The sequence below is a fragment of the Erpetoichthys calabaricus genome, chromosome 6 (assembly GCF_900747795.2).
Source record: "Erpetoichthys calabaricus chromosome 6, fErpCal1.3, whole genome shotgun sequence".
Lineage (NCBI taxonomy): Eukaryota > Metazoa > Chordata > Cladistia > Polypteriformes > Polypteridae > Erpetoichthys > Erpetoichthys calabaricus.
Window position 1 is genome coordinate 111,552,931 of NC_041399.2, and position 23,881 is coordinate 111,576,811.

General features: G+C 38.3%; 1 protein-coding gene across 1 annotated transcript in view; it reads left to right on the forward strand.

The window, feature by feature from the left end:
* Positions 1-21,339, forward strand: part of si:ch211-191a24.4 (uncharacterized protein LOC100150331 homolog) — a 91,579-nt gene extending 70,240 nt beyond the window's left edge. Inside the window, exon 4 of the mRNA XM_028803857.2 lies at positions 19,985-21,339. Within this exon, the coding sequence (XP_028659690.2) occupies positions 19,985-20,667 (683 nt within the window). The 3' untranslated portion in view covers positions 20,668-21,339. The remainder of the gene's footprint in view (positions 1-19,984) is intronic.
* The last annotated feature ends 2,542 nt before the right edge of the window (positions 21,340-23,881 follow it).

The following is a 23,881-nucleotide window of genomic DNA, read 5'->3' on the forward strand; positions in this document are numbered from 1 at the left end:
TGCCCTTATAATGAACAGGCTTTGTCTCTCCCAGCCTCAGCCTCCATTTGGTTTCTCTTTGCACGCCACAGTACCATTCTAATTTTACAATGTTTACATAGGCAGCAGTGAAGAATAATAGATGTGGGACATTACTGTGGTCTGTGTATTTAGTAAGCCTAGAACACAAATAATCTTTTTATGAAATCTGATTGTTTCTTACACAATACATATCTTATTATCACTATGCTACAGCACTAATTTTTCCTTTTTTATACATTTTTGTTTTCATTCCTGTGCTGTATAAATTTGCAGACAAAGTATTTCTTTGGTTGTACCAGGAAACCACAAGAAGGTTTTTTGTTCCCAGAGATTCCTAGAAAAAGGGGTCTTGAAGTTCCCAGTTTAACACTAGCTATTTTATTGTACCAATACAGTGTTGTCATGAAAAGCTGGAAATGCTGAAGCACTACAGCTGCTGACTTACTCAACCCTGAGTCATTTGAATTTTAGCTTTCACTCTTCAAAATTCTACTTTCTCTGACAACACCAGGAGAAGACAACAGACGAGCACTGAGAATACCCCAGCTAACTGCTGCAATCATCTTTTATTAGGGAGTCTTCCAGTAGTGCATGATTTTAGGTTTGCATGCTGAAAGATTCTCTAATACAAGCCAAGTACAAACTTATTTGTGTTGTGACTGATTTGTAGTGTTGCGGTAATATTGTCACTGTTGTGGCTTTGAGGCTTTGTTGTGGTATGCAAACCAAACTTTCCATAGTGCAATTCCCAGCACTGAGGCTGATCTGTACATGGAGTTAACACTTGCTGTTCGACACAGTTCATAATAAGTTGTTCTCTCAAATTGAGAATGATGGGGGATATTAAATACTATTGCACTATGTCAGCTTGTCATAGTACATTGGCAGATATTTATGGTACTGGCTACCTGCTACAGAGGCTTTTGTTCATCTTGGATGGTTAGGCCCATATCTGTCCATACCATGTCCGCGGAAGAGCTATGGCATGAGCTTAGAGTAAACTTGATCAATTACAGAGGTGCATTAAAACTCTTAATCAGGTTGGTGAATTCAAATTCAGGAGAGTTTAATGTTGTTCAGCTTCTGAGCCTGTTACAAATCAGTGATGGCACCTGCAATTAAGAAACACAGGCCCCCTGGGCTACACTAGATGTGCTTTAGCTCAGCCGCTTAAAGCTGCTTGTCTGTCTTATCTTCAGTGTTTAGTTCCATTTAGGGTATGCTTAAGGTAAGCCTGATTTTGGTTCTGGCATTTGGATTAACCTGAATCACTTGAAATCTTCCATGGCTGGTTAGGGCTCTTCATCTTTCCTTTAGTATGGCTGTAACTACTCCTGATTTTTGAGTAGAAGCAGAATGTTTGTAATTAGAAATTATTTTTATTAAATTACATTTATATATTAAATGAGTTTAATATCTAGAGGAACTTTTCTCTACTTTTCCTCCTTTGAGTAAAACTTTGTTCTTCTTTTCCTCATCTGTGCAATTACTGAAGGCATAAATCATGCTGACTTGATGCATGCACGCTAGAGTGTGTTCAGGGGACTTTTGACATTGCCTGGCATTCTGAACAAAGCCAGAGAAATGTTAAATCATGACAGGGTAGAAGAAAGACAATCTGCCTGTATGTAGTTGTTTCTGTTCTCTCACTCCCTTGTGTAATTCACTTTGAACTGCAATTTTGGAATTTTTATTGTGGATTCAAATTTAGATTTAAGTATGTGGTTAATTGCAACTTGTTGCCTCAAAGTGCTTTCATATTTTGGAAGAAAAACAACCAAATGTATACTGTATACTACATGGCAAAATATAAACTTGGTATTAAAATATAAACAGTCAAGAAGCATTTTGAGGAAAGAGAAGGAAAGAGCATTAAATCTCTAGGGACTGTAAGGCCTAATGGCTTCCCTGACCTAGAGGCATGAGGCATGCGTTATGGTCGGCTTATAACTGGAGGCCAGAGAAGCTGTGAACACAATTGGACCTCCTAAAGATTGCGGCTTTTGTATGTCAAACCCAAGGCTTCACGAAATGAAGATTAATAGAGTAGTGTAACTTCTCAGTAGAGTGAAAGGATATAATGCTGGGTGCTTCTGACTTTCGGCTGGCAATGGGGGGCATGTAATAAGTGATACACAGCACAGTGTGTTGTATCGGTGGCAATGAAAGTGCCATTTCTCTCATTTGATTGGTTTGTGTTAGTAGGGCCTGAAATCACTGCTGTCACATTTCATTAAATATCCAATTGCGGCATGCGCAGGAGACTCTGTAGCGCATTACATTACGTAACTTGATCTTTATTAGACCTGCTGCCTCCACTGGCCTCGAGCAATCTTGTAGACTTGGTAGAGTGCAGGACTTTTAGCCCTCATTATCTGAACAAGGCAGGCCTTCCATAAATCTACAAATGGCATTGTGTGCTAAGGCATCCTCTGTCTAAGCTTATATAAAAACTGCTGGCACTTTGCAGAGGAAATTGCTTTCCAAGCCTTTGCAGATGTACACGGCAGCTTCACATTGTTGTCCACTCTCTTTGGTTGCTAATGCATCCTAAGCTGTCAGTTTGTTTACTCTGCCGTGAGTGACTGCTATTGTTGAGGTCTCTTGTGTAAAATGGGGCACTCTTATGAGTCTTTGTGTTGCTGTGTGTGGAAGGCTCAAACCATCATAAAATTGGAATAGCATGAAAAATGATTGCAGCATGCTGAACCGGAGAAAGAGGTTGCAGGATTAATTGCCTTGTATGTCTGTAACATCAATGTGAATGCTTTATATCAAAACTGGAAAGTTTATGGGACCATTTCAAAACTTTCTGAATAACATTTTATTAAATGGATGTTCTTTAGTCAATTTTGTGGCTCACTACTGGTTTGTGTTTGGAGGTCACAAAGTTTTGTTTTATTTTGTTTTTTAACATCTTTATTTGTGGAGACAGTATAATACTGATTTCAATGCTGAGTTTATTTAATCAAGGAGAAGATTAAATAATTCAGTTATTTAGCTTTGGAGGGCCTTGCACTCCCTGGAGAAAAGAAAGAAATAGTTTAGTGTTATCTGCCAGTACCAGCTACCATTTCCTTTTACTGTACTTGTTGTAGAAGTGCATTTTTAATTTCCCTTGATAACCTTTTGGTTTGCAGTAATCCTGTACTAAAACAAAATAAAAAAAATGGTGAAATTAATCTTTCTTGGAATGATGTCATGTTCCATCCCAAGTGAAATCAAAGACTACCAATGTTCGTTCATCAGTCTTTGCGAGCATCTCTGTCCACATAATGAAACTGTTGATGATGGTGCATTCAAGACAGTAATTCATGTGATTTACTCACATAAAGTGGCCAAGCCTTGCATTGGAACTCTGGACAGGGAAATTTAAAATTAGATATTTAATCATTCTACATCCATTCTATGAGCACACATCTCCATTACCTGCCCCAGTGGAAAAAAAGGACACGCTATCCATTTCATAACCTGTTTTATCCAGCTCAGTTGGTCAGAACCCATGACAGCAATATTGGGCACAAGGTGGAAATCAAGGCTGTCAAGTACACATGCTGACATTCCTGTCCAATGTGAAGCTGCCGGTTAACATGCACATGTTTGAAATTAGCATACAAGTTTGCTTGCCATCCTGTTTTAGTATTCCAGGGGACTTTGTCTAGTGTGTCTTTAACGGAGTGATTCATGTAAGCCTATTGGCACAGCACCCAAAATCCTCCAGCAGGAGACAGTTTACTGTGTGGCAGTGCCTAAGGGCAGGTAGGGCGAAAGTTTGTGGTCAGTTGGGTCGTGGAGCGGTTGCCCATAGCCTCGACATCTTCCTTTTCCCAAGATTTTGACAGTTATGTACTGAGGATGGACTAGTGCAATGAGTACACAGACAAGCCAAAATGGTACAAAGTGCTTTGTGCAATTTATCCAAAACAGTTGGGCACTGTGCAAATTGTGCAGTACAAAGTTTTCAATAACTAAATAATCCATGATAAAATCTGCCATTCTGGAGTTTAATCCTTAAATAAGTAAGGCAATAAATGGGTAAATTAGGTTAAAATCGAGAAGTAAAACATGGTCAGAATTGGCTATTTTCTTTCTTTCTCTAGATCTCAAGCACCAGTGCATCCCTCATTCAAACCTGTCTCCTCTACTGCCAATCTTCAGTTTATGTCCCCTCCACTATTCCTCAATATACGTCAGAACCTCCAAACGCTGCTTCTTTGTTCCACCACCATCCTTCAGTAACTGTCAGAGCAATTGGCCTCTCCTGCTCCTCTAATCTGCCCAGCAGTGGGCTTTCCAGTTGACTCAACTCCTTTCCTCTGCACCTGGCTCACCCTCAATCGTGACATTTTCTCTCAATCATCTTACTTTTCTTTGATTGTACTTCTACTCTTTCAGTTTCCTGTTCATGGTCGCTCTCCTTATCTCTTGTTCTCAGGCCCCTTTTATATCCAGTGAGTGCAGCTGCTTACTAAATACAGACCACAGTAATGCCCCATATTCTTCACCGCAGAGGAGCCTCGATGAGGAACAAGTTCTCTGACTGCATTTGTGCACATATAGGGCAATTGACAAATTCCCTCATCAAGATCTATGATGATGCACAGCTTTTCTCTCACACTCCCACACTCATGGAGTCTGAGCTGCCTCACTCTTTATCTTATAAACACTGCACTGCCATGGACCCCTGACACGCTGCATCACAGAGATTATTGAACAAATGAATAAATAAAGGGATTATAAATCAACTGAGCCCAAGGCTGGGGCTTTTTCATTTGATAATTAAGAACACATTCAAGTGGTCTTTTTTTCCAAGAGACTGGAAATACAAATTACAAATACAAAAGCAAGTTGTAGGATAAGAAAAGCAAAGTGTGCTAAATGTTAAGATGAAAGGAAGATGCCTTCACCCAAGGGGTTTGTTAAGTCTGGGAGCCAAACCAGAGAAATGGATGTTTTGTAGTATAAATAAAGGAGGGTAGGTCTGTAGGAGGAGTGGTAAAGAGGAGTGTGTTACAGGTATTAGTATAGCTGGGCGTTTATCCAAAATTAGTTTTTCCCATGTTGAACCAGATGGAAAAGGCAAGTTATATTGTTTAATTTAAATAATGGAGGAGAGGATGTATTCCTTATTATGTCACTTTATCTGTAGGCTGGGAATACCGTATTTGTTTATTGTGAATAAAGAAGTATAAAGCCTGAGAGTACAGGCATTTGGGGGAAGTTAATTTTTTTTGAAAGGCTGCTAGTTAAAGGTACTAATTTAAAGAGGTGAACCTCCTTTTGTTTCCCTAGCCTTCATGGTTTACCGTCTGGCTTTATTTAATATGGACAGCTATATGTCTTGAGTGTTTGATCTATAACCGCATAATACTTTTTCCCTGTATTGTTTTCTTTTTTTACACAACTGGGCATCCTCAGCCCTTTCGGTACCCATTTTGCCTTTGGATATTTTTTATTTTTTTATTCTATTTTAATTACATTTTGGGAAATGTGTATTGAACTGACATATTAATGATTCAAATTTGTCCTATGTGCATAAAACCTGTTTAATCTTTTTTTACTACAACTTGTTGTGTGTGCCTCCTCACTGGTAACCATTGTGTTCCTGAACTAAAAGTGGGGCTGCGTCTAATATTTAGCACTGATAGTTTTTGGTATTAGTGGCCTGGGTCATGGCCTTGCCCTCCAACATAAAACACCTATATTAAAATATCAAATTATATTTAGGGTATTGAATCCCAGTTTGTGTGCTGATGGCAGACCACTTTGAATATCCGCTAAACATACATTGTAAGACCTTGCCATATAAGATAGAATTGTGCCTGATTCTAAATTATTGTGTAATTTTACTTTCATGGATGGCTTTACCTAAAACAGACACCTTTCCATTGTCTAAACTTGCTTAACAGGAAGTTGGAAATGTTTTTGAGCTCTTGAAATGCTTTTCACACATCACAAAATGGTCTGGATGTTAGTTTAGGATATCTGAAATTGTAATCAAGATGTCATAAGATGTATTTAAGGTAAAATACTAAAGATTCATATCATGATATCTTAAAATGTATGTCAGTTCCAGTTTAGGTATCTTGATTTTTTTTTTTAATTTTATTTGAAGAAAAGAGCATTCCATATAATCATGTCAAACTTAAACCATAATTCAACCCCCACCCAAGAGAAAGAGAGAAGAGACTACAACAAGAGCAAATCTTTAAAAACAACAAGGAAAGGATAATGTCCTTTTCACCAATGTTAATGCTTATTCTAATATTTGATTAATTAGATCTTGCCATATTTAAAAGTTTTGAGCAGATACTCTTAAGTGAGAATTTCATTTTCTCCGATTTCAAATAGTATAGAACATCAGTTACCCACTGACTTATAACAAGTGGGCTGGGATTCTTCCAGTTGAGCAAGATAAGTCTACGTGCTAGTACAGTGGTATAAGAAATTACAATCAAGTTGCCCATCAAGAAGTACACCAAACACAGCTGTTAATGGGTTAGTAGTGATTGTGACACCAAGGCTGTCTGATAGGCATTCAAAGATTTTTGTCCAGAATGATGTTAATTTGGTGCACGCCCAAAACGTGATCCAGTGAGACTGGAGCTAAATTGCAACATTCACAGGTTTACTCTTGGCCTGGATACATTTTGGACAATTTTAAACAAGATAAATGTGCTCCATGAAAGATTTTAATTTGGCTGATTGAATGCTTTGCCCATATGGAGCTAGAGTGTATTCTATGCATGTCTGCCTTCCACTCGTTTTCACAGATGTAAAGTGGAAGATCCTTTCCCCAACGTACCATAGGACCTTTAAAAGAAAGAGACTTTAATATATACTGCTCAAAAAAATTGAAGGAACACTTTTTAATCAGAGTATAGCATCAAGTCAATGAAACATCTGGTATATTGATCTGGTCAGTTAAGTGGCAAAGGGGGTTGTTAATCAGTTTCAGCTGCTTTGGTGTTAATTAAATTAACTAACAACAGGTGCATTAGAGGGGCAACAATGAGACAAACCCCAAAACAGGAATGGTTTAACAGGTGGAGGCCACTGACATTTTTCCCTCCTCATCTTTTCTGAATGTTTTTTCACTAGTTTTGCATTTGGCTGTGGTCAGTGTCACTACTGGTAGCATGAGGTGATACCTGGACCCTACAGAGGTTGCACAGGTAATCCAGCTTCTCCAGGATGGCACATCAATACGTGCCATTGCCAGAAGGTTTGCTGTGTCTCATAGCACAGACTCAAGGGCATGGAGGAGATTCCAGGAGACCGGTAGTCACTCTAGGAGAGCTGGACAGGGCCGTAGAAGATCCTTCACCCATCAGGAGGACTCGTATCTGCTCCTTTGGGCAAGGGGGAACAGGATGAGCACTGCCAGAGCCCTACAAAATGACCTCCAACAGGCCACTGGTGTGAATGTCTCTGATCAAACAATCAGAAACAGACTTCATGTGGGTGGCCTGCACGCCTGATGTCCTTTAGTGGGCCCTGTGCTCACTGCCCGGCACCATGGAGCTCAATTCGCATTTACCATAGAATACCAGAATTGGCAGGTCCATCACTGGCGCCCTGTGCTTTTCACAGATGAGAGTTGGTTTACCCTGAGCATGTGAAAGGGTCTGGAGAAGCCGTGGAGAACATTATGCTGCCTGTAACAACATTCAGCATGACCGTTTTGGTGGTGGGTCAGTGATGGTCTGGGGAGGCATATCCATGGAGGGTCGCACAGACCTCTACAGGCTAGACAACAACACCTTGACTGTCATTAGGTATCAGGATGAAATCCTTGGACCCATTGTCTGACCCTATTGCTTGTGCAGTAGGTCCCGGGTTCCTCCTGGTGCACGACAATGCCTGGCCTCATGTGACGAGAGTATGCAACAACAACAACAACATTTATTTATATAGCACATTTTCATACAAAAAGTAGCTCAAAGTGCTTTACATAATGAAGATACCTCGGAATGATAGTAAAAAAAAAAAAGTAATGCAGGCAGTTCCTGGAAGATGAATTGTTACCATTGACTGCCCCCTAACGCTTGCCTGACCTAAATCCAATAGAATACCTCTAGGACATTATGTTTCGGTCCATCTGCCACCACCAGGTTACACCTCAAATTGTCCAGGAGCTCACTGATGCCCTGGTCCAGATCTGGGAGGAGATCACCCAGGACACCATATGTTGTCTCATTAGGAGCATGCCCCGACATTGTCAGGCATGCATACAAGCTCGCTGGGTCCATGCAAACTACAGAGTACAATTTTGAGTTGCTGCAATGAAATTTCAGCAAAATGGACTAGCCTGCTCGCATCATTTTTTCACTTTGATTTTCGTTTTTTTTTTTTTTTTTAATTCAGCCCCTCTGTAGGTTGATCATTTTCATTTCCATCAAACAATGTGGCATCCTTTCGTTCCTAACTCATTACCCAGTCTATCTCAATATAGATATCCAGCACAATTTTTTCCCCCATTGAGATCTGATGTGTTTTCAAAGTGTTCCTTTAATTTTTTTGAGCAGTTTATTTTTATATATTGTTGAGATGTTGTCTGAGTCTTCAAAACTGATTAGTGTTGCCTCAGGAATACAAATTGGTGGGAGGTAAGGAAAGTTGGACAGGTTCCTTTTATTAAACTTTCAGATTTGAAAGTAGTGGAAAAATTATGTTGAAGGGAAGTTAAATTTAAAGCGTAATTGTTCATTTTCCAAACGTTAAAAACTGTGAGTTTGAAAGGGTACAAAAAGGTGATTATCGTGTAGAATTGCAACAGAATAAAGCTTCTCTGCCTTAAAGTGCTTCCTGCATTGGTTCCATATCTGAATGATTTGTGGACAATTGGGTTATCAGTATATTGACAATAATTTGTATTTACTGGGACACAAAGTAGGGCATAAAAAAGTGCAGCAAGATTTTATTTCAATTGCAGATCAGGCTTGTATATATTGATCAATTTTGGTATATTTGCCACCCAGTAATAAAACTGAAAGTTAGTGTCATGCCACCTTCTGCTTTAGGTCATTGTAGAGTCGCCCTTTAGATGTGTGCATGTTTCGAATTCCAAGTTCAATTATTTAACTGATCTGTTAAAATATTCTTTTGCAACTCTGCTGGAGCATTGGGGACTGCTGGTTTGGAAGTTTGTGGGTCTGATATATACAGTACCATATCATCTGCATATAGTGATATGTTCTGTTCAAGTCCTTTTCTGGTACTTTTTTCTCTGATGCATTTTGAAAGTGAATGGCCAATGGCTTAATGTCGATTGCAAAGAACAATAATGATAGGGGCATCCTCGTTGAATACCACGTTAGTTTAAAGTACTTTGAACTAATGTTAATACAAACAGATGCTTCTGAACTAGTATGGAGTAGTTTGATCCATGTACATTTATTTGTGTTGAACCCAAATGTGTGCAAAGTGGTGAAGAAGTAGTCCCATTCAACTATGTCAGATGCTTTTTCTGCATCCAAAGATAATAAGATCTCTGGTGTGTTAGATTTTATGGATGTGTATATTACATTAAACTAAAGTTGAAGGTTTGAAACCAAGTGTCTTTCTTTAATAAATCCAGTTTGGTCTTGTGTATTACAGAGAGAAGTACTTTCTTAATCCTTCTAGCTAGAACTTTGGAGAGAATCTTAACATTATTATTCAGAAGTGAAATTGGTCTGTGTGATGCACACTGTAATATGTCCTTATTTTTCTTCGGAAAGATGGTAATTAATGCTTTGAAGTAGAATTTTGTCATCTCTAGCTTCTATAAGCATTGCTAATAGTAGTGGAGCTAACTTACTTGAATTTCTTTACAGCAAATGTCACATTACAAATAGACCAAGTTGTAAGTAGCAACTTCTTTGGACACAATATGACTCATGATTATGTTTTAAATTATTTCAGGATCAGTTTTTTTAGCTTTTTTTCTTCTTCTTTAGAAGAATTAAAGATGTAGAATTGGTCACCAAAAATCACGTTCAATTTAACAGGAAACAAGAGGCTGTATCTGATTTCGGCTTTGCATTAGAGCTGTTTAATGCTGTATAATGCGGGTCATTTAGCAGCTGTAGAAGGGGAAAAATTTGGGAAAATCCATATATGGTTGTTTTCAAATATAATCTCTTTCTGTTTGAGATTAGACATCAATTTCCTTTAATCCGTAGTTTGTCGAAACAGACAATCATGCTTCTCAGTTTTGAGCTATTCAATCCACGTATTGGGTAAGGTGCTGAGATCTCGATGTCTGATTTGAAGTCCTTTCCAGTTTCACTGGGTTTGAACTTTCATGGTTTTCAGGAAGACCTTCAATTCTGATATTGTTCCTTCTATATCTGTCTTCCAGCGCAGCTAGTTGATCACTGAGCACTATGCATTCTGATTGTACAGCAGTTGCTTTTTTGTCAATGGGAATCGTTCAACGTTTTCAATTTAAGTCGTAAATGTTTGCTTACCTTCTTGAAGCTGAGCATCATTTATTGTTCTCAAAATTACTCATATTTTCCTGTATTTTTTTCATCAATTCTTGCTAAAATGTCTTTAAAGCTTGCAGCAAAGTTATTATTTAAATGTACTACATGGTCATTTATATCCTGAAGCAGTTTTTCTACTCTGTTGTCAATTTTGTCATTACTCTTGTGTATATCCATCTTTACATTCTATATATCCTTCTTTATGTTACTATTTATATCATTTATACCCCCTCCGAGTGTGCTAATTATTATCTTCTCAGACACTCCATTTGCATCCTCTCCACGCTCCAAAGGTGAGTCTGGCTAGAGTTAATACTGTTGACTCACTGGGGGTATTGATACTAGATGACAGCGGGGATAGAGAGGACATGCTGTATTCCAGTAATCTGCTCGAGATCTGTGAATTCTCATTGCCTGCCTTACTTGCAGTTTTGCTCCCGCGTTCACTTTAGACTTGAGCCAATGCTGCAGTGTGGGGTCTCCGCAGATCCGTTCATTCACCTGTCTCTTCCAAGTCAGTCCCTGACAGGCTGTATCATGAACTTGCTGCCTTTCCCTTCTCTTTTTGAACCCTTTGTCTGCTGCTCATGCTTTAAATATACTTGTATATACTTTTAATTAAATCTTCTTTGGTTGACTAAATACAGGATACCTCGGAATGATAGTAAAAAAAAAAAAAAGTAATATAACACCTCGGCCAGCAGAGCTCCGTCCTAGACATCCATCTCTCACAATGGACAAGACCAACTCTCATCTGGAATACATTTCAAATTATCTTTAAAAAGCTATGAACATATTTCAAAATATCTATTATTTCCGGATATCTCAAAATAGCGTTCTGTCCATTTTTTGATAGCTCAAAATAACCATGTGTTCATAAACAAGAAATTCCATTATAAGAGTTTGAGATGTAATTTTTGAGCTGTCTCAGAATGCATTTTAGACATTTTAAAATGGATGCAAGATAAATGTGAGATCTTAAAAATCATTTACCTCAAAATATATTGCAGATATCCCTACGTGAAGTTGAGTGCAGGTGGACGGATTTTCTTCTTTGTGTTCATCTCACAGTTGCAGTGATATCCCACTCTCCAGGCAGTCTACAGATAGATTTCTATCTCACATTGAGGCACCAATGCCATTTTTGAAACTTTTTCCTTCTATCCCTACCAGGTTCAATAAACTGAGCAGTAATTATCTACAGATGGAAAGAGAGCAGGATTAGAATAAAGTTTTGTGATTTATAAGATTCATCTCCTTTGTTACACATATTTGCAATCCTCTTTATTGATTAGTTTTGTGTTCTTAACATTCTGTTTGGGTATTATTATATGGCTTCAGACCACTCTTGTTTTCCTTTTGATATAATAATTTATATTACTTTGCTTCATTATACAGTATATCTAAATAATTAACTTTGTGTACACTAATTGTGTGGATTTGTATTGCTATCTAAATGCTCCTCCTTTTGTCCCGTTTCCATTTTTTCAGATTGTTCATTTTTTCAGCATCTTTCTACCACAGACTCTAGTTTAAGGGTAAAAGCCTGATCTTAAATGGTGTAGTTACACCTCCCTTATAGACATTGCTGGCTCACATAGTTACCCACAGCGAGGGCACTTTAACAGCCTCCCGATGTCAGGCAAACATTTAAACACGGAATCTCTGACCCCCACTGCCAAATTGCTTGCATATTTAGGATCAGAAAGCAGCTGGCTTTGAAATGTGAATGTACATTGAAATGTTCAGGAGTGCAGCTTTAAAGCACTGCAGTTGACATTTACCCTACTGCGACTCAATTCAATCATCAGATCACTTAGCAAGTGGGAAATTTTTTGGTTCTGAAAGTCTGCATATTCTGTTTGAACACATTAGCATTCCTTTTATTTTGGCAGCTGCTTTTGTTCACATACTGTCACCATCATTTACTGACTCCAGGACTGTGCTCTCAAGACATTCCACATGTTTTGGTGACTTCAGACATTTTCCAGCTACTGGTTTTCTTTTGTTCTCCACTATAGTACCCCAGCACAACATTTAAATCATTTTATAAATTCTTTAAGAGCATCATGTGTCAAACTGGAAATGTTCTTTGCAATTGCTGCCATATTGAAGTGTGATACAGGCTTGCATACAAAAATGTGAAACTTTCTGTTCATTTTGTATAAATAGCAATGAGGCCTTAAGTACAGAACATTTTGATATGACCATATGAATGCACAATTTATGCTATTAATAAAAATATATCTAATTTTTTTTTTTTCTGGTGCCTCCTGACTCACTTGGACAAGAAAACCTAAAACCCCCAGATATGATGTACTGGTCAACTCGTCTTGATGTCCCCCCTATTTTTGGCTCTCTAGACTGAAAAAACCCTAATTTTTAGGTCATTGTTGGACCATATTTTGTGCAGGAAATTAGACACCAATAGGTATCTTTATTAAAGATGAATAGAAGCACTTGAAGTTGTGTATGCCACACCAGTCAGCCCCCAGGGTTTTGCCCCCTAACTGGATACGAGGGGGCAAATTTACTCAGTAAATATCAGTAATATAGATATATGGAGTGTCAGTTTATGCTATTTAAGGTTACTAATCATGAATATGCAAATATTTTTGACATTTGATTCTTTACCAGTGGTTATAGCCCCCATAAGATCCACTGTCAGTAGGTTACAAATGACAAATCTTGAATATAAGCCAGTGGGGTATCATTTTAGATTATTTCAAGGCCAGTGATGTTTATTTTTGATTTTTTGATCCTTTACTAGGGATCTAGGCCTCTATGGAGCTCTTATCAGAGAGTGAAAAATGACACGTTTACAATCAAGATTATTTAGACTTTAAATTGAAATACATTGTAATATTTCAAATATTTGACACAGCTATTCTAGCTCATTATGTACTTCTAACTCATGAAGTAAATCATTATATGTGAACACCCCAAATTAGGACCGCTTACGCCAATTTGGAGTTTTTAAAATTTTCTTCAAGGTCTTAAAAATACTTTTGGATTCCCCTATTTCCTAGCACCCCCTTATTGTAGACCATAACACTTGAAGTTTGTGATCAGTAATCTTATAAAAAAAAAAAAAAAAAAAAGAATTATAGGTGACATTAAACTATTGCCAGTTGCTGAGAAAAAAGCCTGCTTTTTTTAGATAATTTGTTGGAATAAAATATGTTTGAGTAATAGTCAGACACACAGTCTCAGTCATCAGTTGACAAGCAGGAAAGCAGAGTATCGTCAACTTGCTAGACATGTGAAACCACCACTGACCAGAAACGCCCAGCATTACTACACATCGTGTCACATATAACTGCATCCATTCATATACTGTATTTATTGTTGAGTCACTATAACATACCTGAGGGTGGCAGTGGTTTGTGCAACTTCCAAGGCCAAGCAGCAATAACATTAGATAGCAAAAAATAACAAAGTTGCCACCCCCCCCCTTCTTATTTTTAGATATTATAAAAGATTGCTTTTCCATTAAGTTATGCGGTCAAATAGAATTTTTCCAGTGAAGCAAGATGACACATGAACAGTGTAATGCAGGATATCACAACTGGTTTTTCTTGCATGATGTTATCCTATTTCAGGATTCCTAATTAAAGCTGTTGAAGGATTGAAAGTAATTACAAATTCAATATTAGCAAACTAACATGCAAATATTTTCCCCAAAATAGCCAGAATTGGGGGACATTCTCAAAAAATAGGGAAGCTGGTGCTTGAGAGCAGATTTTGCAGTTTGGGTTCCATTCTTGGTAAAGTTTACACAGTTTTAGTTGAGATGAATATGTGTAATTTACAATTTTAAGCTAAATTGATCTGAAAGAAGAAGAATGAATGCTTTGAATGGCTGGATTCCAATTCTTAACTGAGATTCTAATTAAGAGGCCCTTTTAATTGCCAACTATTGAAGTACATGTACCATCACAGTATTGTGATGAGCAGCAATATGAGAAACTGGAACCACCTACATAAACTTCAGTTTACAATTCTGTTGCTTTACCACATTTAAATATAATTGTTTATATATTTATATTTATATTTGTATTATATATATATATATATTTATAGTGTTTATATAATCACATATCATTTTTTGGTTTGTTTTAGGTCCAGTTTCTGTACTCCTAAATGAACTTCCCCACTGTGAGGCCCATGTTGAATGACTCTTAAACAATTCTCATTGAGAATTCCATCTGAATTTTTTGTGGACAATAATGACCATTATTTCTATTCTACTACTTCCTGCTCAACTTCAGTTTAATTGTAGGAATTGCTCTGTCACTTGGCACTTCCGCAAATCTGCAGTTTCTTTCCCTTTGAGAAGCAGTCCACATCAAGTCTCTCTTTAAAATTCACTTTGACATCATGCTGGAGGGCCTACCCCTGGAAAAGGCAGTCTGTTAATTTCACGTGACCAGTGATGCTCATCCTCTCTGTGGCATGAATGTTGTCAGGCTGATTACTGTTACAATATCTTCAAGGGCCAGAGGTTATCATAGAAACACTGGCTGAAATCCAGGAATTTGAAGTAAAGGTCCAGCAATACTGGGTTGGAATGTTACACAGTCTAGGTAGTGAAATAAATGTAATATTTGCTGGGCCGAATTTAGTCTAAGAAGTCAGGATTAGTCCTTGATACTCTATCATATTGTTATCTTCAGTCTGAAACACTATGAGAACCACTATTTTAAAGCTTCATTGAATATAGGGAGTTATTAATCTTAATGTTGTTCCCTCAGATAAACATACCAGCCTCCTGGCTGAATGCTGTTGTATATCGTAAGTCCTCCAGTCTACCATACAGCGTCTGTATCACTGGTGTCTCCTCCTTGCAGATCTGGCATTTCATGGCCTTGTACAGCAGACAGTCTTGCTGTAGATTCACTGCCGTCTAGCTATCCATTTTGCATGGGCACTAGTCTAACTGACCAATCCAGAGCTTGGTGTGGAGGGTGGTGGTTTAGATGGTTGTGCCTCATGTCTTGTAAGCAAGTGGAATGGTTCATTCCTATTACAGCATTGGTGCTGATGCAAACAGTGTGTTGGCAGGCATTGATAATAGTCATAGATTCATGGTAAGCAGTAGAGCTGACCTATTACATTGCAGTGGGAACCCCCACTATAGAATTACAGTGTGGACTCTCCATAGGGGAAGAAGAGTGGTAGAGGGGATGTTCAGAAGCTCTTAGTCCCCAGCAGACTGTAAGACCAGCAGGACGGAGAGGCCATCTGTATAGAATACGGCATTGTTGGAGGTGTCAGGGCTGTTTTCTTAGTGGCCTGCACCAGTTAGAATAGCTACTACTTCAAACTTGAAATTGGTGGAATAAAAGTAGTGAACCTGTTGTGAAGGAAAGCCTTTCATCTCTGCCTCCTGGGTACCTGATGAAGATACTGGCACTGCTGTTCTTCACTGCCTGTTCTTCTGAACTATTTGTCTAGAGGGTAGTTGATGCGGATGTATTCCATGGTGAAGGTCTTCATCTCAACATTGCTCTGGGACCATTTTCAGCCAATACCAGGGATGCTGCAGTGAGTTACAGGTGAATTGGCACTGCCATAAAGGGTTCTCAAAGCACTTAAAGATTTCTCTGGGGTCATTGTCCAAGATCTCTTGGTACCTGTGTTTGAGGATCCTTGTCTGATGAATGAAGCTTACCCTTTTCAGTCTTGCTTTTGTTGATAGACCTTCTCAATCTTTCATGCAATGGCCTGAAAGTATTTTGAACTTGCAGGCTTGTATTAGCAGGTTTCTGTCTGTGCAGTCCTCAAGATATTCCAACCTTGTAATGGTCTCCAGTTCCTGCATGGACTTCATGGTAGGGCTGCACGATTAATCTTTTTTTTTCTCATGATAACGATATTTATGACCCACGATCAGTTAATAAATATCGTCGCGATTTTACAGTATAAAGACCAAACTGTTTTTTATGGGCTGAGTTTACGGATTGGACTGCGTCACTATGACGTTACTGCGTCTAGATTGCAAGCGCTTTCTGAAGCAGTAGAAGTCAATAGCAGCAATAACAGTCAGTCAGAATAAACATATGATGGCGGAGCAACGTGAGGAAGGTGCAGAAGTGCGATCGTTAGTTTCTAAAAAGGGGTCATACTCAGTTGTCTGGAACTATTTCGATTTCGAGGAATGTGATGTTGATCAGGTACGAGTCTTGTGCAAACTTTGCTCCTGTTCCGTCCAAACGTCCCAAGGTAACGCAACAAACCTCATCAACCACCTTAAAAGCCACCACAAAGTACACTATCAAGAATTTCAACGACTGAAGGTACAAACAGCAACAACAAAAAATTACCAGCCATCCACAACACAGACAACAATATCAGGGACATTGTTCAACGCAATACCATATCTGCCTAGCTTGCAAAGACACCGGGAAATAACAGAGGCGATCGCGTACCATATAGCCAAGGATATGTGTCCAATAACCACCGTGAGCAGTGAGGGGTTTAACAAAATGATCGCAATACTTGATAAAAGATGTAGCATTCCCTCACGCAACCATTTTTCCAATATTGCGCTGCCCTTGCTGTATGCGAAATGCCGAAAAGAAATAGAAAGAGAAATTCTCAGGCTCAGCCTTGAATATTTTGCTGCCACGACCGACTTATGGTCAAGCAGAACTGCGGAACCGTATTTGAGCTTGACAGTTCATTTTATTGACAGCGAGTTTGAGATGAAAAGCAAGCTTTTGCAAACTTCGTTTTTCCCACAAGACCATACAGCGGAGTGTATTGCAGTGGGCCTCAAAGAAGCGATGTCCGCTTGGGGCTTGGTGGAAGAAAGACTTGTGTGCATCACAACGGACAACGCAGCTAATATGATTAGGGCAGCATCTGTGAATAACTGGCCGAGGCTACACTGCTTTGGTCACAGACTTCATTTACCAAAGGAATAATCGTCACTATTAATCGTGATAAAAAGTTTGAGCAAAATAATCGTGATAATCATTTTTTCTGTTATCGTGCAGCCCTACTTCATGGCTCTAGTCATGATTATTCTGGCTGCTTTGTTCTGCACCTTAATTGCCTTCTCAAAGTTTAGAGTATTAATGGAAGCAGAGATTCTTTTAAAAATATTCAGTGGGATATTTTTAGGACCTGCACCTTTACCAAAATGTATTAATTTAATTGCATATAAAATTCCAGAAAGAATTAATGGTCGTTTAAGCATATTCATACAGTACATCATAAGAAAACAGTTCTTCGTAGGGTTACATTATTTGCTGTGTTTTTTGTGATATCATAATTTTTACCATTACTGTAGAAATATCAGTGTTTGCAGTTTCAGGTTCTTTTCTGGGCTCATATTTTGTCCATTTCATTTATTTATGCTGCAATCATTTTTTTCATCTTTTTTTACCTGAAACTGCATATTCATGTCAGATAGCATCAAAAGATATTGTAGTAAAGCACATTCAGACTCTTCCTATGAAGTCAGTAGATGGATTGGGAGAGCATGGGGGGTCATGAGGTCACTGGAAAGGGGTGTGTGGCACTCCAGATATCTATGCAAAAGGATGAAGGTCCAAGTCTTTAGAGTCCTGGTGCTTCCTGTCTTGCTATATGGTTGCGAGACATGGACGCTATCCAGTGACCTTAGACAAAGACTGGACTCCTTTGGGGTACTATGTCTCTCTGAAAAATCCTTGGGTACCGTTGGTTTGACTTTGTGTTGAATGAGCGGTTGCTCATGGAGACCCAAATGAGGCACATTACCTGCATTGTGAGGGAGTGTCAGTTACGGTACTATGGCCATGTGGTGCAATTCACTGAGGGTGATGTGGATCACAGGATACTCATTGTTAAGGACCTGAGTGGCTGGACCAGGTCAAGGGGATGCCCACGTAACACATGGCTGTGGCAGATAGATGGTCATTTCCAGAGGGTGGGACTGGACCGTGTGTAATTTTTTTGAGTAGTGTGTGTGTGTATATATAATATGTATATGTATATATTTGTATATATATTATACTAGGGGGCTTACCCCCTGCTCACTTTGCTCGCCAATCCCCTTGGCCTGCACTACGCGCCAGCCACTTCTCGTCTCTGCCACTCATGTTGTGAAGAGGGGGGCTGAACACACCCCAAGGAGACGCAGTTGCTCCTCCGAAACCCCCTCTTAAACGGTGATACAATAGAAAACAAAGTTTGTTTTTTTTTTTTTTTTTTTTTTTTTTGCTCGAGCTGCTGCTGCCGCCATGCCATGTGATCTGCATCTTGCACAGCGCTTTGAACATTTAAAAGCCTGTACAGCAGCTGTCCTACTTTTTGTCTTTTATTTCCGGCCCTGGGCGTGGTTAAATCTCTTTCCACAAAGTCTCATCTCACGGGACGAGAGTTCTTGATAATTTTTAGTTTATAATTTAAAAACGGAATAAGAATCTGAAAATCTAACAACATCACAATAAAGCTTGAAAAGAATGATAACAAACATATATATGTAGGTTTTAAAATAAGCCAGATTTAAAGCGTGACAGAAAAAGTGACATAAAATCGTTGCACTTTTAGGCTTAGGATTTTATATATATATAATAGTTTGGTTTTTTTTCCACAGCATGATGTTATTTCATCCACTAGATGGTAACAGAATACTGCCCCAAGAGTCATTTGGGCTTTACCCTGTTAAGTGTATTATTACACATCACCCTGAGCCTGACTTCGGCTTAATCATAATTGTATAGAATTCTGAGCCTGAGTCACACTTAGGGTTCACACCAAGAAGATTAAAGAAGTAATCATGACAGCTTCCAAGCTGCATACTCTCTCTCATTCTGAAGTGGACTCGCCCATTCTTTGTGGGGGCTTGCTTACCTGCTGCCACCGAGCATACTTGAGGAACAGTACTGACTTCCTCCTAAACTTTCTTAACCTCACAGGTGTCTTGGCATAAATACTTTCAGAAAGCTTTAAGCAAAGCTTGGGCCCACCACTCCCAGCAGGCCTGTCTTTTCTACTGGCACACAGAGCTCTCCAGAGGGTCCCTTGTGGGATCATCCATCCCAGTGTCCTTGGAGGTAAAGGGGACTACCACAGTGACAAATGGAACTAACTGAATAGCTGAATGTTGAAAGGGAACTGGAACGAACATTCATGATGTTACATTCAAGTTCTCATCAATAGCAGAGCTGTATTTAAACTTTAAAAGTCATATCTAAATAAAAAAAATAATAAAATAGTCTTACAGCACAGTACTTGAGACATTGAAGGTTATCTATCTTACGTCAGTTTGTTTTATTTACTCTGGTTTTTAACCGGCAGCTGGATATTCTGCTTTAGCAAAGTGTATATTAATTTGCCCATATAAAGAAATCCTGTGTTCTTGATGGTTTATCTTGTCAATTTAGTTTCAAGAACATCATCCTGCACTGTGTCAAAAATTTTACATGTTACTTGCCTTCACTCTAAATTACATACTCCTTAACTTTTTTGTTTTATGTTGTTTTGTTTTTTTCCTCCAGGGGTCTTGAGATTTGCAGAGATTGGGACAAACCTGTTGGTGCTCATCTGTGTTGCGGCCTCACAGGCAGTGAATTCAGGCTACGCTGGAATGGGTGGCTTGGGGGCTGGTGGTTTCAGCATTGATTCTGCCTACAGCCCCTTCCAGGGAACCGAGCTGCAGCAGGTACGCGACCTGGACATACAATACAGCCAGATGAGAGCCCCTGGGGTGTACGGCGGCGTGAGCTTCAGCCTGACCCTTTTTGTTCTCACTCTGTTCCTTCTGGTGGCCGGGGCTAAATCCTTGTACCAAATCTCTCTCAAATTCCTCATGGCTGAGTTTGTCATGGATGTGCTGGCATGTGTGATGTACATTGTGGCTGTTGGCCTCTACCTCCACTTTGTTAACCAGGTGAATTCAACTGATGTATGTAAGAAAAGAGAGCTGGCCTATGCACGCCAGGGATACACCTGGATGAGCTGCAATGTGCAAGGGAGCGATGCAGCAGTTGCTGTTTTTGGCCTCATTTCATCTTGTCTGTACGGAGCTGGAGCTGTACTGTGTGCACTTGCGATAAAAAAAGCCAGAGTGCTCCAGCGTCGTCAGAATCGGCGTCAGCCACAAAGCCAACCATCATTTAAATGGATAAACTCTCAACATTATGATGCAGAAGCTGATCAGCCAGTTGCCACCTTGGTTTAATGGAGCATGGCGAGAATAACTAAAGACTTTCATTTTTAGCAGCTGGTTCATGGTTTTTAAATAGTATTTTACAGTAAGGTTGCATTTTATTTACCCATTAATAGTTGTTAATTATATTTTACAAAAAATACTTTAGCATCAGCCATCCACTTATTAACAGACTTGCAGTAAACCTTAAAAGCCCTGCTGCCTGCTCTCTGAGATTCGAGGTGATGTTTTCTGTGCTCAGGAACGGCTGTTGGATATGTAAATGGTGTGTATATTTACAAGAATCTATTTATATAATCTATTTGATGTGTATACACTGGTAACTGGAGCTCCACTCTCCATAAACCAGTCTATCCGATTTTATTATATCTGCTAGTTTTTGTAATTAGATTTTCAAGGAGACCCATTTGTTTTAAGTAAACATTTTTATATTCAAATAAACTGAGACTTGAAAACAGAAAATTCTTCCTTTTTTAGAAAGTGTCATACAATGCTACTGTTTATTTTTAAATAAAAGATTCTTCTTGGTTTGGTTTTTGCCAATTGCTTAGTGCTGCTTTGTTAGGTTCTGGTTTACATAAGCTTGAAAAAATTGATTTTTTTAAAAATAATTGATATAAGTTTAATTTGCTCAATGCCTACTCATTTTTTGTAAGGATTATTATTTTTTTTTTTTTTGATAAAGAAAATGTTTATCAAGCAGTCACTGTAGTCCTATTTATTATGCCTTTAGCTAATTATGCATTAAACTTGTCTGTCAGGTTAATTGTGTTTGCTAAAACTGAAGAACACTAACCTTTCACTATGTTTGAGGCAAAAATGAAATTTGGCCTTCATAACAGGAATGAATTTTGGTCTAATTTTAAAGCGTTTTCATTTTATTATTGTTGTTGTTATCTAATGTAACTACAGAATAATTCAGACATTATTATCACATGGTCACTGTGCAATTGTGTAAGGGCATGTTTCTCATTTTTATTTCATACCTACATGTGCCAGTATTGGGTTTTCAAATAAGTTCAGGATGTGGTAAATGGGCCTAAATTATTCTGTAGTTATGGGAGACGTGATGTCAGTGCCCACCACATTGGCAACTCCTTACATTATCTCATATCACAAAGTTTCTTTGGTAAATGTTTATTAATTTAGACATCATTACAATAAAAAATAAATGGGCACAGGTGGACAATTGTACCAAACTATCATGCAACCTATCAGAAACGTAATGATGCAGCCCTCTCTGATCACACTGAAGGGTCGGGTCTAAGATCGCCATGCACAGCCCCGAAGTAGGGTGATATACGAATACAATGAGAAGTGAAACAAAATGACACCTTTTTGTTGGCTAACTGGACAGATTACAATATGCAAGCTTTCGAGGCTGCTCAGGCAAGTAGTGTGGAAAGTGTCTCTCACCCTTCTAGTCTTGGTGGCTACAGTGTAGGAAAGTTGAAGCGTTAGTTACTCGGTTAATTAGTAGTTTTGCCTCCAGCAATACTGGTAATTATTTAACACAATTAAAAAGATGCCAAGTCAGTGAAACTTGCATGATGGATCTCTGTTTTATTTCCTGGTCAAATGTCAAAAATATGAAATCTGTATAATTTATGAACAAGGTTCATAAATTGGCCAAAGTCTATATTAACACTTTTCCTCTTTTGAGGTTCAACATACTTATTTTCATGAATAACCCAAACATGCTTGTTGAGATAAACAAAATACTATTTATAACATAAATTACAGAAGATGAATATGTGCAAGTAAAGACAGATATAGATACATAGATGAAAGACAATAACAAACACAAAACTTAAAATTACAAAAACCTGGTTGCCATTTTTTTCTCCTATAGAAAAAGGGTATCATAACTTATGATTTCTGATCTTTCTATCATTTTATGTGTTTAAGATGGATAAGATCTTTAACTACAGTACTTGTGAAGTTATTATTGCCCTCGTGTGGCATTCATTCACTCACAGCTACTCTTTGTGCTGCCTTACCTTTCCCCACAGATTTTGTGTGTGTACGTGACTGTGTTGTTGCTTTGTTCTTTCTTACTGGAGTTGGGGGAGACTTGTATAACTCAGCTGGAACTTATCCTCACAAAGATTATTGTTTCAGTCACAGTTACTCCAGTAGTACAATATATTAGCTCGCTTTGTTCTAACTACTAAGTTATAATTGATATTTCTCCGAATCAAAGTGTGTATATTTATAGTCCTAGTGTCAGCAATGCTTTGTTCCATTCCTAGTCGTTTTTTTTTTCTTCCCCATATTTGAGGATCTTCAGTATACTTTCTTTTGTTTTAGGAGTTTGTTGTTATCTTCACCTTTGTTGCACTTTCTGGGCTGTGTTAACCAAAAACATTCAATTATCATGAATAATGAACAAGATAACAAATGATGTAGGTAAAGAACCAGTTTGTATTATGAGTGTTTCCCAAAGCCCTTCATTATTCAATATTTAACAAATGACTCTAAAGTGCTTCTTTGTTTATCTCCTCCCCAGTGTCTACATCAGAAAAAACAGACTGTTAGAAACAAGACCATCTATCCCATGTATTTCAATGGTCAAATAAATATGTTATATTGTCACACCAGACATTTAATGTTGAGAACCTGTTTGGACAGGTGTAGATGGGTTTTTAGAGGCTGGGAGTATGAATAGAGACGAGTGTACCATCCACTACACAATATGCCAGGTAAGCTTGCAGTGGCATGAAAACCAATTTTAGTGTTGTGCAAGACATTGTAATATTTATTTAATAGGGCGCTTCGCCCCCTGCTCGCTTCATTCGCCAACCCCCGTTTTTGTTTTTCCAGATACACACTTTTAAGATTTTTTTTTTCTTTTGAAGTGTTGCTATTTCATTAGTTTCACTTTTATTTCAGAACTTAAGTAACAACAATATTTGGAATCTTTCGAGTCCCAACGTGCTGAATCTTTTAAATGAGGTCAGTGAGACATGTGTTTAATGACTTTGTACCATAATTCAGGATAGGTTTCTCTGTTTGGAATTTCAGCACAGACAAAGCGATCTACATCATCAGCAGTTAATTTTTTTTTTGCAAAGTAACCAATAAATGCATGTGAGGTAAAACACGTTTTTGAAATTCTGACTTAAACTACAAAGCCTTACAATATTTACATCTGACATATCACCTGTGTCCATATATTCGATCTCTATTCACCTTTTAGTTATTGCTCCAAGTAATAATTTCTCTT